Source organism: Sorex fumeus, unplaced genomic scaffold, assembly GCF_029834395.1.
Source record: "Sorex fumeus unplaced genomic scaffold, SorFum_2.1 ptg000007l, whole genome shotgun sequence".
Classification (NCBI taxonomy): domain Eukaryota; kingdom Metazoa; phylum Chordata; class Mammalia; order Eulipotyphla; family Soricidae; genus Sorex; species Sorex fumeus.
The window spans coordinates 50824947-50843277 of NW_026606064.1; the positions used below are offsets into that span (position 1 = coordinate 50824947).

Sequence of the window (18331 nt, forward strand, 5' to 3'; positions counted from 1 at the left end):
CCAGGCCTGATCCTGCTTAGCTTCCGAGATGAGACGAGATCAGGCATATTCAGGGTGGTATGGCCATAGACTTGGGCCTGAATTTCTGAGTTGCCTGGCAACACCCTAAGGGAATATTGGCACATAATTTCTTTAAACTTCCATTTTCTCACCTTCAAGATGATGATGCTACCTAGGTTAGGGGAATGTTGAGTGAGATAAATGTACATTTAAAAAAAGTTATATACCTGGACTGAAAAGGAAAGCATCTCAATGAATGGCACGTTTTCACTAAGCCATACTTTTTATTTTTTTAAATTTTTATTAGTGAAACACCATGAGGTACAGTTGAAGACTTACAAAAGTAAGCCATACTTTTATGGAAGATCCAAATGCACTCTCCTTCCTAGCCTTTGCTGTTTGGGGGAAAGCTTCTCAAGTTCACGTCCCTGTTTATTAGGCAAATCTGGGGGAGTGGAAGAGGACTGAAGGTCTTCCTTGCCCTTAAGGAGTAAGAGTACCTATTTCCAAAACAGGATCCTAACCAGATCATCACTGGTTTTGAGTTACTGGAGTTACTTGATTGGCTGGGTTATAGTTTGCGGGATGTGCTAACTAGACCAGTAGCGGGGTGGGGTGGGGAGCAACCCAGGCTGAGAAAGCATCTGCATGGTTTCCTGGTACTTGTCCTTATGTTTTAAAGATTCTGGAGCTCTGCCTTCCTCCTACCAGTCTCCTTCTGTGGGTCACCCTTTGGCAGACTCTGCCAGTGATGGAAACAATGGGATGTGGGCAGATAGCAGCTCGACAGGTCAGGGAACTGCTGGGAGATGAAGCCTTGGTCCAGGCAAGCAGTGACCCCTGGATCAGAAATGGCAGAAGCAGCAAAGATAAGGACTTGTCTAGCAGGGATGGGAGCCAGGTTCCGTGGACAGGAAACCTGGGCCTTTTCAGCATTTCCTCGGTGGCGCCACAGCTGCTGACTGCTGACTGCTGACTGGTGCCACACCACATTGCATGTGGTGCCACATGCAATGCTCAGTCTGGCATCAAATTGTGAGTGTATTTCCAGGGCCTTTTAGTGACAGACTCCAGTCCATCTGAGCCGTTAAGTTTGCTCTGTCATACCTCTAAGCCAGCATTTCCTCAAATGGGCCTTTTGCCTACTGGGCCACTGGATTTCTAGAATAATGAAAGCTAAAACAGGTGGTGGGGGGGAGAGAGGAGGCACATTCTCTTCCTTCAGTTGAATAAGGTAGATTTTGGCCAATAGAGGAGTTAAGGTGCCTAAGCCCCAAACTACAGAAATCATGAGCACTGCAGGTTGCAGCTCTGGAGGCCTCCAGTCTTGTTGGGTAGGCCTAGGGATTCCTGAAATCACAGGGTCCAAACTGAATTGCTCCTCTGGCCCTTGCATTGCCTGGTTGGCTGAGTCACAGCTGAGGCCTGCAGACCTCCTGAGCACCACTTGGGAGATCCCTGTGTCCCACAAAAGAACAACCAGAGGGTCTGGAGTGATAGTACAGCAGAGAAGGCGTTTGCCTTGCACGTGGTCGACTTAGGTTCAATCCCTGGCATCCCATACTGGTCCCCCCGAGCACCACCAGGAGTAATCCCTGAGCACTGCTGGGTGTGACCCAAAAAGCAAAGCAAACCAACAAAAGCACCAGAAAGAGTTGTTCTATGTCTCATTGCTCCATACTGTAAAATTTGTTTTGTAGTGCCAAAATCAAATACAGAAAGCATAGGCTCTACCACTGCTAGACATTCCCCATACATGAGAAATTTGCACAGAAGCATGTTCTATGAAAAACATATGTGATCTGAAGACTTAATAGCTGGGAGATGCTGCAATATATAAAATCCCTGCCCACTGGACTTGGGGATTTTTTGTTTTCTCCAAATTTAAAAAAACTACACTCCCCTGTCCCCTGACTCCTTTTCTCTTATTAAAACAATAAGAGCTTCATGTCCCACTCTCAAGTATACGTAAAATTCATAACAAAATTTCTTCTACAAAGATAGAGGGCTGAAGGGATGGTATAGAGTAGACCCGGTTTGATCCCCAGCACCACATATGGTCCTCAACTACTGCCAGGAATGACCCCCGAGCACAAAAGCTAGGAGTAGCTTCTGAGCACTGTTGGGCCAGGACCCCAGACAAACAGTAAGATAGACCAATAGTCTAGCAGTAGTTAAAAGATGTGAGATCAACTGTCTACCATTAGACTTGACCAATCTGTGTTGCAGTGAAATTAACAGGAAACTATAGGCTGGGCAGTTTCTAATTTCAGTTACTACAGCTGTAAAGGCAAGCGGCAGCACTGATTATGAAGACCCCAATTACACCACCCAAAACTAAAAATGCAGGCCTAGAGAGATATTACAGGGCTTAAGGTGCTTGTCTTGTATGGGACTGATCCATACAAGGCACCAGATAGTCCCCAGAGCACTCCTGGGACCCTATGTAACACCAGATGTGGCCTCAAAAAAACAAACAACAAACAAAAAACAATAAAGCCCCAAACAAAACCAAAACTAAAAAATGTATGGTTTGGGACTGGAGTGATAGCACAGCGGGTAGGGCATTTGCCTTGCACATGGCCGAACCGGGTTCGATTCCCAGCATTCCATATGGTTCCCTGAGCACCGCCAGGGGTAATTCCTGAGCGCAGAGCCAGGAGTAACCCCTGAGCATCGCTGAATGTGACCCAAAAATTTAAAAAACAAAACAAAACATATAGTTTAGCTTACAGTGGAAGAGTTCTAGGACCCTTTAAATTAAGTTCATACAGGTACCCAGTTTATCACCATATAAATGAAAAGCCTCTAAAATACAAGTGTGATAAATACTATTTATTGTGATTAATTGCTCAGTTTATTAGCTGTTTTAATACAGTAAATCCTCATAGTGAAAATAATAAAGTAGAAATAGCTTTTTAAAAGCTTATTTTTATGATATGCTTAGAAAATATCAGACAAGGTGAAAATAACCTCCACAATGATAACACAAAGAACAAATTTCCTGCAGGGAAATCTGAGGATTGGACAGGCTGGCCACAGGGTTAAAGCCACATAAGCCGGAGAGATATGAGAGTGCCTACTTGGAAACTGCATCAGGAAGGCCTCAAAACATCACTCAGCGTCAGGAAGCTTCAGGAAGGCTAACTTCCACTTTATCAGCTTTGGGAAGTCCCAGAGAACTCCCTCAGCTATAGTAACATTCACTCCAGGAACACCTCTCCTTTCTGATGCCTCTTCATTCTTGAGTAGGGGCTAATTGAATCATCCATCACAAAATCATACAGTACTCTGATCCAGGAATTGTAATGGGGGAGGTTGTCGTAGTACTCAGCTGCAATTTTCCTTACCTGGAACAGAAAAAAAAAATAAATAAAAAAACATAGCCAAGGTGAGTGATGAGTGTTAATGGAGTCCAGTGAATGACAGCAAAAGACGGAAGGGAACGCTGCAGACTGATCTGATCTCTTTGCGGCTTGGAGAACTCTAAACAAGGGGGCCAGAGAGATACTACAGTGGGTAAGGTGCTTGTCTTGCACACGGCTGACTCGAGTTTGTTCCCTGGCTCCCTGTATAAGTCCCAGAGACCTGCCAGGAATGATCCCTTAGAGGACGACACAGGGTGCTGGGGATTGTAACCATGTTGGCTGCATGCAAGGCAAACGCTCTACCCACCATACTATTCCTCTGGCCCCTAGGATTAAACTCTTTTCCAATCAAACTTGGAGGGGCTAAGACAGTTTATTTGAAAAATATGACACTTCATATTTTTAACAAAAACGTGCAATCCAATTGACTTGGTTTTGTCACCCATACCTTACAGCTGGCACTGTGGGATACCTGAGCCCCGCCCATTAGGAACCTGCAGATGCTCATAATTTACCATGGCAGCCAATGAATTAAGAATTAAACACTTCAAATAGGGTGCAATCTGCAATTCATCCTCTTGGAAAGCTCTTTAAGAAAATGACTTTTGCCACCTTATAGTCAGAGCTGCGCGCGCACACACACATACACACACACACACACACACACACACACACACACACACACAAAATCTAACAGATCCCCAAATATCAATTAAGAAGTAGAATACACAATAGTTCACCTGCAAATTACTCCTTGCACTGGGAAATGCAGTTCTACTTCCTGGTTAAGAAAAAGCAGATGTGGGGCCAGCAAGATAGCACAGTGGGTAGGAAGCTTGTCTTGCACCTGGCTGACCTGAGTTTCATCGTGGCATCCCACATAGTTCCCTGAGCCTGCTAGGAGTGATTCCCTGAACACTGCCAGTATGGCCTCCAAACAAAAACAAAGTGGTTGAACACACAGCCAAAGAACAATGAATTCCAAACTGTCTTTCACTTTGGTGTTATCACAGTCCTTCCAAACTTCCTAAAATTCTTTTTATTTTTGGACCACTCCAGGTGGTGCTGGAGAAATATGTGATGCTGCAATCAAACCCAGGCCTTCGGCATGTAAAGCACATGCAGCCTCAGAATGTCCTAAAGTTCTTTCATGAAGGTGATCTATAGATCACATAATAAAACTGGTTCCTAATCTGCACTGAATTTATGTCAAACATACTGGAGCAATAGTAAAACAGGTAGGGCATTTGCCTTGCATATGGCCCACCTGAATTCTATCCCTGGCACCCCATATGGTCCCCTGAGCTCTGCCAGGAGTGACCCCCTGAGTACAGAGCCAGATGTAGCTTCCAAATCAAAACCTAAAACCCCAAATACAAAACACAGAAAGTCAAAAGACACTTCTGAGACTAAGACATTCAAGGTCAGAGAGAAAGGAGAAAGATTAAGATGTTTGTTTAACATACTTTTGCAGCCACGATCCTGATTCAAATGCTGGCACAACAGATGGTCCCTGAGACCCACCTGAAGTGGCACTGCTGGGTGTGGTAACACCAAGAGCAAAACAAATTTCAAGAGACTAAAAATGCATTTAGAGGCGCCAGAGTGGCTTGCTCTGCCAGCCCATGTTCCCCCTGAACATGCATCTCGCTGGCTCCTCTGTTTCTTTGCTTGCTTACAGTAGAAACTCTGGAGAAGTCTTTGTTCACTCTCAACATGTACTTTCATCCCCTCACATCTATTCCAGTAAGTCTTGATTCTTACTTCATCTTCCCCGCGCCCCCCACTCCCCCGAAACAAAGAGAAAAAAGGGGCTGAAGAAACAGCTTACTAGGCCAAGCTCATGCAATAGGCCCAGGCTTGATCGCTGGCACAGAATTCCAGGGATACAGAGCCAGGAGTGGCCTCCAGGTGTATCCCAACCTCTAACAAAGAAGTTTATAATTTTTTTTTTCTTTTTGGGTCACACCTGGCAAAGCACAGGCGTCACTCCTGGCTTACTCCTGGAGGTGCTCAGGGGACCATATGGGATGCTGGGAATCAAACCCGGTTCAGCCGTGTGCAAGGCAAACGCCCTGCCTGCTGTACTATTGCTCCAGCCACAAGTTTATAATTTTTAAATGTTTATTTATACAGATTTTTTGTTTTGGGGCCACACATGGAAGTGCTCAGGGCTTACTCCTGGCAGGGTGTCATGGTCCGAACCTGGGTCGACTGTGCATGCAAGGCCTGTGTTTTACCAGTGTACTATCGGGCTCTCATCCGCCATTTGTAGGAAGGCACAGAATAGAGCTGAGGGCTCAGTGGCAGGTGTGAGGTCAGGAGCACTGTCTACAAGCAGCCGAGGACAATGCAGTTCAGTAGCCACAACATAACCAGGTCCTGTGACGGGTCCTAGAGACAAATGTGTGTAACCCCTGGCTGCCGCAAAACCAACAAGAAAGGGGAGAAGATACCCTGTGAAAACTCGACTGATACTCCTAAATAGGAGAAGCCCCAAATTCAGGCCTGAGCCATGTGCCCAAAGCAGCCCAAACACTGACTTTGTAAATCGCAGGGAGTGTCTCTGTGCTTTGCAAGGATGAAAGCAAAAGGAAACCACTTGAGGAGGTTTGTGGATCGCAAAGACTCCTTGGCGATTGTGATAAACTTACTCAATTGATTCCAATGAAGTTGCTCAACTTTGTGAGCAATCTGTGAATGGGCGAGTTATGTATAGGGATTATACCTCAATAAAGCTGCGAAAGTCTCATCATATATACTTATTAACTATGAGATAGTTACACACAATCTAATAATGCAATATAACTATCTGATAAATACCAGATAGTTTATTGAGGAAAACATTCCTTGATCCAAAATCAGAAGAGCAGGAGGGGCCAGAGAGACAGGACAGGGGTTAAGGCGCATGCTTTGCATGCAGTTCAATCCTGATACCACCTAAGGTCCCCTGAGCACGGTCAGATGTGAACCCTGGGCCAGAGCCGAGTCAGCCCCAAGCACTACCAGGGGTGCCACCACCCCAAGAAAAAAGCAAAGCAAAGCATGAGTTGGAAGATGAGAGACTCCCAGGGTGTGTTGTCTTTCTGATGAAGGAATCCAGGAGGCAACAGGAGATGGAGTGGGAAGAGAACAGTCACTGGTGACTCATGAGCCTGCCTGCAGCCACGAAGTCATGTCTGACCGGAACTAAGTGTCTGGCTCAGAGATGGTTCAAGAAAACAATAAGCATGTGGGGGTTTTTTGTTTGAAACATTCTTCCATTCAAAGAGCAACTTTCTCCTTAAGCTGTCTCTTAAAAAAGAAAGAAAATCCCCTTCCTCAGTTAGGAAGAGACTTCACACGGACCATCCTGGTGAGTCCCGGGTAGAACACCAAACACCTGAGCTACCCCCATACCATGTTTAGTCCCCTTACACAATACTAGGTCACAGTATTTTTAAAAACGTCTCCACTAAGTCTTTAATGTTTATCTCCTGAGAACAAGGACATTCTACACAACCAGAGTTTCATTATCATATCCCCAAATGAAAACTGACAGGTGATTATCTATTACATAGATGAGACGCAAAATTTCCTCACTCATCTAATATCTTATCTAGATCTCCCTGTCCTCAATCAGGAATCCAATCAATTATCCAAGAGTACACTGAGCTGCCATGCTGTAAGAGTTTTTAGTTTTTGAGGGGCCTGCAGCAGTCGGGATGAAACTCAGGGTCTAGTGCATTTTTGTGCTCCGTCCCTCTCAGACATCTCCACAGTCCTGGCACGTGAAGTTTTATTCCTTTATTTTCACCTCTTTATTTTATGCTTTGAGGCCACACTCAGCAGTGCTCAGGGATTACTCTTGACTCTGTGCTCAGGACCACTCCTAGTGGGATTTGGGAGGATCATCTGTGATTTGAGAGATCCTGGATTGACCACGTATAAGGCAAGTGCCCTACCTACTGTATTATCTCTCTGGTCCACATATGAGTTTTTATTTTTATTTTTTTGTTTTTTGGGTTATTCCTGGCTGTGTACTCAGGAATTAGTCCTGGCGGTGCTCGTGTGACCCTATGGGATGCTGGGGATTGAATCTAAGTCAGCTGCTGTCAGGCAAACACCCTCCCTACTGTACTGTCACTCCGGCCTCACATGTGTGGTTTTAAACAGTCAACAAAAAAAACCATTAAGAAGAAAATTATGAATTTTGATTGGATGAACATAACAGCATAAAATGTCTATGGCTCCCTAATATCAAGGTCCCACAAAAAACAAAAACAACAACAACAACAAAAAAACATGGATGTGGCCCAGCAGAAAAGTCCTGGCTCCATATGAGTGAGTTTCTGGGTTTAATCCCACAAATCACAGAGCAAAGACAAGAAGCAACACATTTCATACACACTGCCATTTCTAGAATTGTGGACACGTCTTTAAAAAAAATAAAAGTTCCCCATTTCATTCTGGAGAGGATGAAAGGATGAAAGTCAAATATCTCTTTTTTATTTCGTCCACAAACAATACACTAAGGGGTTCATCCGGATCCACCCGTGGGAAGCTTGTAGTCACAGAAACTGATGTCCACTCAAACTGCAGCTCACTTATGTAGGACACCTGGTATTTCACAATCAGTCTAAATCAACACATAAAACTTAGCTAAGCCTATTCAGATTAGTAGCAATGAAAAGGTCAAGTGAACTTTTGTTTACTTCACAGAGGGCATTTATTTTTTGTACTTCTAAATTATTTACAAAATATTTTGCAGCAGGCTGGAGTGATAGCACAGCAGGTAGGGCGTTTGCCTTGCACGTGGCCGATCTGGGTTCGATTCCTCCACCCCTCTCGGTGAGCCTGGCAAGCTACCAAGAGTATTCTGCCCACACAACAGAGCCTGACAAGCTACCCGTGACGTATTTGATATGCCAAAAACAGTAACAAGTCTCACAATAGAGACGTTACTGGTGCCCGCTTGAGCAAATCGATGAACAACAGGAAGACAATGCTACAGTGCTATATTTTGCAGCGGTCACCCCTCTTACCTGCTATACTTCTAAACTGTAAGTAGTGCCATCAGCCTGGCAGTCTCCCAACTTAGTCTTAAGCTATTCTTTGGTAAGTACTATCCGTTTCTTTTGTTTATTTTTTGGGTCACACCTAGTTGTGCTACAGGGACCACAACGTCCCAGGGAATGTCCCCAGGCCTTCCACATGCAAAGCATGCATGCGGCCTGTTGAACTATTTCTCCAACCAACATTCCTTTATAAAACGAGTTAAGGGGCTGGAGAGATAGCACAATGGTTAAGGCACTTGCTTAGCATGTGGCTGAGCTGTGACCCTGATACCAATCTCTGCACTGCCAGGGGTGGCCCCTGAGCAGAGAGCCAGGAGAGACTCTGAGTATTGCTGTGTGCGGCCAAAATAATAACAACAACAACACCACCACCATCAACAACAATAATAAAAGTAGTTCAAAATAAATTTGTATCATCATATAAACATCAATAATTACAGTATGTACTGATTCCTTTACTTACCAGTGGAAGGCTTTTTCCAGGAATGTTAGGGAAGTCATGGTGTTCGTTATGGTAGCCCACATTGAAGGTAAGCAAATTCAGAGGCCCGTAATATGAGTACGTTTCATGTCCCTTTAGGAACATGTAGTGTTCTGCAATAAAATGTCCAGAAATTGGGTGCAAACCTAGACCGAGTAAGGATGCTGACAACATGTAGACTAAAGATTTAATTCCGAAAACATAGTAAACAATAATGTTGAAGGCGATCTGGACGGCAGTGTTGATCAGTTCCAGGTTAGTAATGGGTTTGGGGTTGATGAACAGAGGCCGAAAAGCATAGAAGAGAGGCTGCAGAACGATCCAAATAAACTTCCTGAAAGTAGTACAGAAGAACCAACCTTCAAAATCGGTTGGTATATCCACATCAATGCCATCCCCTCCAAGGTATCGATGATGATCCATATGGTACCTCTTAAAGGAAATTGAGTATGGAACACCGATAGGAAGATTAGCAAACATGCCAAACCAGCGGTTCCACATCGGTCTGCAGTTGCCAAAGGCGCTGTTATGGGACACCTCGTGGATGGCCAGAGTCATTGAATGGTTAATGCAGCTGCCAAAGGCATATGCCCAGAACATAACCCATTTCCAGTCCAGGTCCTTCACTAAATAAAATGCAACCAACTGGGTGAGAACCATCATAATTATAATCCAAATCAAGTTGGGGTCAGGTTTCATCAAGGATTTTATCTCTGGATACTTTGCTGCAAAGAAAAAAAAGTCAAAAATCAACAAAGGAGAAAAAGGCATACAAGTGAAAATCAAGAAAGGAGAAAAAGACATACAAGTTCCACAAGTATCACTAAACCAAAACTGTAATACCAGTTACTTATTTTTTCATTTCCCAGATCATTACACATCCTTCACTGTATACGAACTTAATACTGAGTATCATGTCACAACAAATAGGGGAAAAAATTATTTGGCGGGGGTCACACTCAGCTGTGCTTAGGGCTTACTCCTGGCTCTGCTCTCGGGGATCACTCAGGCCATATGGGAATCCAGACCAGACACATGCAAGGCAAATAAATATTCTACCTGCTGTACTATCACTCTGGCCCCAAACAGGAAATTTAATGCAGGAAAAAACATGCTTCAAAACCCAGATTCTCCATATTAACAATCACAACAGGATTTCTTGTTATTCAGAAATAAATTTCCTTTCAACCCTAATGATTTCTTATATTAAATTTATAAAAATTTGGCTGGGGGGGGAGCTCCCAAGCAGTGATCAAGGGGTCCATGGCTCCTCCTAGAGATCTGTGGGCAACCTGTTGGCAGTTCAGTGCCAGGGCCCAAGGATGTGGTGCTGTGCAGGCCCTGCGGTGCTAGGAATACTCAGTGGTGCTCAGGACGGGTGGTGCCAGGGATTGAACAAGGGTTGGGCTCATGTAAGGCATACAGCCAACCTCTGTCCTATCTCCCCAGACCAAAATTTATTATTTTTACAAGGCTGTAATCATAGTGTGATAAATCTAATCCATGTGCCTGGTAGAGACTAGAAGTGGCACAGCGGTGAAGGCATGAGACCTAGGCTTGATCTGAGGCACTGTCAAAACCAAAAAAGTCACACACACGTGTGACAAAATGGCATGGGCATATAAAGTTACATATATATATACACACACGATGTACTTGTATTGTCACTGTCACTTCCTCCCATTGTTTATCGATTTGCTCGAGCGGGCCCAGTAACATCTCCATTGTAAGACTTGTTGTTACTGTGTTTGGCACATGGAATATGTCACGGGTAGCGTGCCACGCTTTGCCATGTGGGCGAGATACTCTCGGTAGTTTGCCGGGCTCTCCGAGAGCGGCGGAGGAATTGTAGGTCAGGTCGGCCGAGTGCAAGGCAAGCACCCTACTGCTGTGCTACCGCTCCAGCCCCATACAATATTATACAATTATACAAAAGAATACTTACATCTCATAATTTCTTTTATGATGACTAATCACTAGAAGTTGACCAGCTGTAATTTCTGGATTTTTGTTTGTTTCCTAGGTCACACCCAAAAGTGCTCAGGGGCTATTCCAGTCTCTTGTCTCAGGGATTGCTGCAGGCAGTACTGAGGGGCCCTTTTTCGGGAACTGAAATCTGGCCTCCCACAGGCAAGTAGGAGCTCCAGCTCACTGAGCCATCCATCCGGCTGTGGGCAGTTGTAATTTCCGACTTTCAGACATTTAAAATTTTTGCTAATGTAGGTTTCTTTCTGTTACCCAAAAACTAGGATAATTTTCAAAGAATCCTATCAATTTTCAGTGCTATTTTCCCTAACCATTCTTTTTTCTTCTGGGTGGGGGTGGTGCTGGGGATTGAAGCAAAGCCTCCCACAGACAAGGCATGTACTCTGCTGGCTTCATTCTTACAAGAGCTCTGTACAGAGCTAATCTGTTTTCAATTTTTCTTTTCTTTGGGGAACCTACATGCATAAAGTCAAGAATTCTGGAAAAGGTCAACAATAAAAACTGCATTTTAGGTAAATGCCCCCTAAGGGCAAGTAAAGCTTCTTCTCTGTATCCAACCAGAGGTAGGTCTTCGGTTTTATGGGTCGTTGAGTGTTAAACCCAGGATGGCAGCAGGAGGAGGGAACTGCTTCTTGGAACCAGTCATTTAGAATGATCTTGAAAAAATAGAGGGGAAAAGAGCAACTTTATCCTCTTTAAGTCTAAAATGAGGAATTCGATACAGGTTTAAAATGCAGGAGAGGAAATTACTTAAATACAGTCGGTGTTAATTTGAGTAACTTTTCTAGTTTCTTTTTCCTCTTTACTCCCTACCCTCTAATCTTTGTTGGAATTAGTTCATTTTACCAAATTTTCGTGCTAATAATTTTGTAGGTAATAGCACAGCAGGTAGGGCGTTCGCCTTACACACGGTCAACATGGCCGACCCGAGTTCGATTCCTCCGCCCCTCTTGGAGAGCCCGGCAAGCTACCGAGAGTATTCGATATGCCAGACACAGTAACAACAAAGTCTCCAATGGAGACGTTACTGGGCCCGCTTGAGCAAATCGACGATCAACGGGAGGGCCTTTACCTTTACCTTAGACATAAACAAATAAATAGTAATTCTCCAGACAAAACTAATTAGATTAAAACTAGTTGTTATGATATAAATGAAAAGCTCAAATAAAACAAAAGCTCCATTAAGCATTTTTGCCTTATTGTAAGATTTGATTAAACTGCTATGTCAGACAAAGAATAGACAATAGAGGAGGAAAAAAAATAGACAATAAAATGCATTTTATAGGTATTCTAACAGCAAAAATTTTTATGAAGTTCTTTCAGATAAACTTGCAAATCTAAACAAAACTTTTAAAAAGCTGTAATGGTATATAAAAATCAGGAATAATACTAGCCACCAATAGAATGAAGCAGGGAAAAAAAGACCTTCAACGTATGGAGCAAAACCGGTGATTGACTTTGAAAATGGACCTTCTCCTTACACCATGACACAAAAATGAAATCAAAATGGGCCTAAGACCTAAATATAAACTGTAAACTCCTTCTAACAAAACATAAAATCACCTCCTCCTTACGTTTGTGGTGGTTCATTACAAAGGATATCAAAAGCACAAATGACAAAAGGAAAAAATAGGCAAATTGGGTGCATTACAAATTTTGTGTGGCAAATGATCCACAAGAAAGAGCTAACTGGCATGCAAGGAGGCCCAGTTTCTATCTCTGACACCTCACAGCCCGTTTCCCTTCCCCACCCCCCACCATCCTGCATGCCCTTGCATGTGACCCAAACAAAAGACTGAAAAGTCAAGTGAGAGAGATCGATTAAAGGGGTAGGGTGCATGCTTCTTGCATCTGGAAACCTTGATTTTGATCCCTGCCACAGCATGGTCCCTATATTCCACCCCAAGAAAACAAAACTGGAAAGACTACCTACAGAACTGAAATGTTTGGAAATCCTGTCTCTTATAAGTGACTTGTTTCCAGAATATATATATGTGTGTGTGTTTATATATACACATATATAATATTCCAGAACCCTAAAAACTCTTACAAGAGTCAATTTAAATATTGAGCAAAAAAATGCGAGTGGAAATCTCTCAAAAGTAAATATACAAATGGCCCATACACATGTAAAAGATGCTCAACATTAGTCATTAGAAAAATACAACTGAAATAATAAGCTATCACTTCACATTCACCAGGCTGGTCCTAACATAAAATAAATTTTTAAAAAGACATGGCCAGACATTTAAGCACATTAATGGCCATGATCCAGAAGCACAAATGAATTTTGGAAGAGAGCAGCATGCTACAGAGATGCCTCTGGACCCCAAAATCACCATCCTGTTAAAAAAAAAAAATTAACTCCAAGTCTAGCACCCTATGAAAAAAGTTTAGTATTCCAGGAGCACGCAGCCCCTTTCGCGGCTGCGCAGTATCTCATACAACTATGCCACTGGTATACCAAGAGTAGCACACCACATTTGATGGGGTGTAAGGTTGATGACAACCAATCTTAATAAAAATATATATATGTACATAAATATATATATATACATATATATATGCAAACAAGCTTCAAAACTCTAACATGTTAATGATCTCTAATACAGGGGCTTAATGGTTCCAAGATGAGATACAAGAATTTTCTTTGGTTGGTGGTGGGAAAACTTGTGGTGGGAAGGTGTAATGGTGGTGGGATTGGTGTTGAAATACTGAATATAATCAATTACTGTGAACAATTCCTTGAAAAAAAAAAAAGATATGGCCAGGGGCTGGAGAGATAGTAAAGCAGGTAGACTTGTCTTCCACATAGCCAACCCAGGTTCAATCCCTGGTATCCCATGTTCTCCTAAGGAGCACCAGGAATAATTCCTGGGTGCACAGCCAGGAGTAACCCCTGAGCATCGCAGGGACTGGCCCCCAAACAAGAAGAAATACAAAGACCTCTCAAAGGACGGGAGCACCTGTCCTCTGCATGCAGGAGCCCAGAGTTTCATTCCTGGCACACACCATCAAAAACACTGCCGGAGTGACCCCTGAGCATAGTGTCAGGAGTAGCCTGCAGCACCAACAGGTGTGACCCACAAACAAAAGCCCCAGTAAATAAATGACAGAGTAACAAGGAGGTGCAGAAACCGGAGCCTACACACAGTTGATGAGATAGGGAAAACAACTTGGCAGTTCCTCAGTGGTAAGCACCAAGTTAACAATGTCCCAGCCACTCAATGATGAGGTAGTTCTCCAAAGACACAAAAAACACCCACCCGATCAGTAACTTGTAGGTGAGCGTCCAGAGTGGGGCATGGACAAACCTGATGAATGGGGGATAACATACGATACCCCACTGGAGCGTGACTGATTCAGGCCTGGGAATCACAATGAGGGCACACACTGAGAAAGGGCTGAGTGAGGAGTCAGTCACAAAACACCAAGTCTAGATGAATTCCCATCTACAAAACGTCCAGACTTTATGGAGGTAGAAAGCAGATTAGTGGGGGCAGAGGCAAGTGCTAATTTTTGAGGCCCATTCCTGAGTTTCCATTTCTGGTAACACACAACACACACACACAGATATTAAGGAGTGGTAGAGCAAATGCTTATTTTTGAGGCCCATTCCTGAGTTCCCATTCCTGGTCTCACACACACACACACACACACACACACACACACACACACACTCGTTAAACACATACCTATGTTCTAGCATGCCTCTCTCCCCAAAAAGCCCCAGATAAGTTCAGAGCTCATATTTTAAAAAAGCTCCCTAGTCTTATCTTTCCTGAGAATATTTCATATCCACCCCTGAAATGCAAGACTGAGCTGGATTTACAACTACTGGGAAAATGATTATGTTTTCATTGAGAAATAAGTAGCCCTTTTACTTTCCAGATGAAATGGTTCAATGGTAATAAGTTTGAAGAAAAAAAGGCTCAGTGTTGAGATAAGAACAAACTTTTTTTTCACTTCCTTAATTTGCTGAAAATTAAATAGATGAACTCCAGTATCAAAGAGTTGGTTTTTCAGGGTGGACCACAAATTAATCCTATGCAACAAGTTGGTAAGGCATCAATAACATATATGTATGCTATGTCATGTGTAAGCAATTTACAAAATTAAAGTCAGCATCCAAGTACCAAAGTTCTTTAAAAGTCCTCCTTAAGCTGTAAACAGAAATGCTCCCAATTTATAGATTTTTGTGAGGACAGATTTGAGCTACTTGTTCAAAGGGCTACTCCCACTGTGTCTGGGTTAAGGTCACTCCTGGTGGTGCTAGAATACCACCCAGGCCTCAAGGCTCAGGCCCTCTGAGCTATCCCCAGGCCTCTGTTTCTGTCTTTTAAAGTTCACTTTGGGGATGGAGTGATAATACAGTAGGTAGGGCATTTGCCTTGCATGCAGCAGACCTGAGTTCGAACCCCAGCATGCCTGATGGTTCCTTGAGCACCACTGAGAGTAATTCCTGAGTGCAGAGACAGGAGTAACCCCTGGACATTGTAAAGCAAAAAAAAAAAAAAAGTACAAACAATTCACTTTAGGGTCAGGGTGACAGGACAGGGGTGAAGGTGCTTGTCCTACATGTGGCTTACCCCAGTTGACCAACAGTCCAGCACTGAATAGGGCCCCCTGAGCACCTACCTTCAGGAATGATCTCTGAGCAGAGTGGCCCCTGGGAAAACCCTCCCCCAAAGCAAAAACTAAAACAAAATTATCTTTTTTGGGAGAGTGGCATATCCAGCAGAACTAAGGAGCTGCTTACAGCTTGAGGTCTGGTTCCCCATGCACATCCTCGGTATGCATGGGGAACCAGAGGAATCAAGGGGACCATGTGGTACAGAGTATCTAACTGGGGCTCCTGCGTGCAAACCATGTGCTTCCTTCAGACCACTGGGCACTCTCTGTCCCCTCAAGTTCGTCTTAATGAGATCCACTCTTCTTTGTGAAGGCATGGAATCTCTAATTTTAGAGTCATATCTAAGTTTAGCTACTCCAGCAGAAGTCAGCTGACTTTCTTTTCACCATCTACTAGGTGCTGAGAATCTGAGAATCTTAGGAAAAGGCTGTATGACCAAAAAAAAAAAAAAATCCTCCTTTATAATCTGCCACCCACTGGCTTCCTGATTTGCGTTGGGGGTTACATCCTGCGGTTCTCAGGGATTACTTCTGGAGGGGGAGGACAACCATGCATTATTTTCGACCGGGTTCAGCTGCATGCTATACTATCTCTCCCGTCTTACTTTCCTAAATTTTTTTAATTTGGGGGCCACACCTGGCGGTGCTCAGGGCTTACTCCTGGCTCTGTGCTCAGACGCCGGGGGTCAAACCCGGGTCCGCCGTGCATAACGGCGTGCGCCCAGCCGGCTGTTACCATCTCTCGGGCCCATCATTTCCTCTTTTTTTTTTTTTTAAAAATTTATTTTTGAAGCCAAGCAAAAGCGCTTTAGAAACATCCGCTTGGGAGGCCATCAAAAGCAGTCTGGGCATCCCTCCGTCACTTCATCCGAATTCATCCGCGGTTTACTTGTCTTTGAAAAACTAGGGGCATCGCAGGGGCCTGGCTGGGAGGAGAGCATCACACTGGTGGTTTCGGGCGCAGGCTCGACAGGGTGCCCGGGATAACACCAGGCGTGAGCTGGGGAGGGGAGCGGATCTGCCGTGCAATAGGGCCGCGCCTTCCCCCCCCCCCCCCCCCCGCCTCCGAGCGCTGCAGAAAGGCCTCGCCAAGGGCCCTCCACCCGCGGCCTGGGGACCCGCAAGCGAGTCAGGGCGCGTCCGCGAGACGTTTCCCGCACAAAACGCCGAAGGCAGCCACCGCGGAAGACCCGGCTCCTCCCGCGTGTTCGTGTGCTCGGGCGGGGCGGGAGTGGGGGGTGGGGGCCGCCCGGCGGCTCCCGACGCGCCCGCTCCCACACCCGGCCGCGTCCTCAAGCCCGAGAGCGGGCAGCCGCGTGTCCCCGCGGGGTGCGGGGCGCAGGGCGCGGGGCACCGCGGCGCGCGGGCGGGCGGGCGGGCGGGCGGCCTGGCCGGGGCCGCGCTCCGGGACGCGCCTGCGCCTCCCCGCCGACCCTCGCCCGCCCGCCCGCCCGCGCCGGGCCGTTAGCGGGTCTCTGGCGGCCGCGGCCGCGCCGGGCCCGCGCGCGCACACATAACGGGGCGCCGCCGGCTGCTCACCCAGGATCTCCTGGCGCCGGCTGGCGTGCGGCTGGTCGGTGTAGACCCACTCGAAGTCCTCCCGCGACACGCGGCTCCCCATGGCGGCGGGCCGGCTCCCGGCTCGGCTCCTCAGAGGCGGCTGAGGCGGCGGCGGCGGCGGCGCGTGTCAGGCGGTGGCGGGCGGAGCGCGCGGAGACACGGGCCGGGGCGGAGTCCCGACGCCCCGCCCCGCCCCGCCCCGAGCGCCCGCGCCGGGGTCCCGACTCGCGGCCGGCGTGGCTCCCGCCCCTCCACGGACGCCCCGACGCGGTGGCGGCTCCGTCGGGCCGGGGTCACGGGCCGCCGCCGGCGTCGCTCTCGCGGTGGCGGCTCTCTTCAGGCGGGGGTCCCGGCGCGCCGCTGGCGTCTCTCCCGCCGCTCTATGGACGCCCGACGCGTCGGTCGCGACTCCCTCAGGCCGGTGTCCTGGGTCGCGGCTGGCGTCGCGCCACAGACACACCGACGCGGTCGCGGTTCCCTCAGGCCGGGCTCCCCCGGGGTCGCCCCTGGCGTCGCTCCCGCCGCCGCGCCACGGACGACGCGGTCGCGGCTCCCTCAGGCCGGGATCGCCGCTGGACCGTCGCCCCGCGGTGGCGGCTTTCCGCAGGCCGGGCTCCCCCGGGCCGCCTGCGGCCCCTCAAGCTCCCTCAGGTTCCCTCAGGTTCCCTCAGGCCCGAGGCGCCCGGGCTCGCGCGCCGCGGGGAAGACGGGAAGAGAACGGGCGAGCCTGGCCTCGCGCCTCCTCGGGGCCTCTCCTAGCTGCGGGCTCAGCGCCCACGGCCCGCCCGAGAGAGCGAATTGACTCTGAGGCCCCTGCGGCGCGCTTTCCCGGAGTGCGTCCGGGAGGAAGCGGGGCGCGGGGGGGAGACGCGCCCGGTCGGGGGATGAGTGGGGGGAAACACACGGCGACCCACCCGGGGCGAGAGGGGCGTGCGGAGGCCCTGGGCCGGCCCGACGCCTCAGCCCGCTCGGCCCTCTGCAAGATGGTGGCTCTGCCCGCAGCCCCGGAGGGCGCTGAGCATCCTCGCTCCGAGGGGGCTTTTGTCTCGAGGCGCGTGGCCCCGTGGCTCAGCGCGACAGCTGGGCGGACACGCGGAGCTGGTTGGGCTTTTTGCACCGGGCGGGTTTGGGCCGGCCGGAGGAGACCCAGCACCACTGCAGGGGAATGGTCGCGCCGTACCTCTGGGGTCTGCATAAAAACCAAAGCCACCGAAAAGAAAACTCTATTTCGGGTCAGTGGCACGCAC

General features: G+C 47.2%; 1 protein-coding gene across 1 annotated transcript; it reads right to left on the minus strand.

Moving 5' to 3' along the window:
* Positions 1–2814: 2814 nt before the first annotated feature.
* DEGS1 (delta 4-desaturase, sphingolipid 1) lies at positions 2815–17235 on the minus strand. Its single transcript, XM_056132535.1, has 3 exons — positions 17064–17235; positions 8889–9631; positions 2815–3350 (listed from the first exon to the last, which is right to left on the minus strand). Exons 1-3 carry the CDS (start codon positions 17143–17145, stop codon positions 3204–3206), a joined length of 972 nt encoding a protein of 323 aa, XP_055988510.1. The 5' UTR covers positions 17146–17235; the 3' UTR covers positions 2815–3203.
* Between the last annotated feature and the right edge of the window lie 1096 nt (positions 17236–18331).

Coding starts and splice junctions, on each gene's coding strand:
- DEGS1 (XM_056132535.1), bottom strand. CDS start 17,145: ATGGGGAGCCGCGTGTCGCGGGAGGACTTCGAGTGGGTCTACACCGAC. Junction 9,632..17,063: donor CCGGCGCCAGGAGATCCTGG/GTGAGCAGCCGG, acceptor TTTTCTTTGCAG/CAAAGTATCCAGAGATAAAA. Junction 3,351..8,888: donor CTGGAAAAAGCCTTCCACTG/GTAAGTAAAGGA, acceptor TTTCTGTTCCAG/GTAAGGAAAATTGCAGCTGA.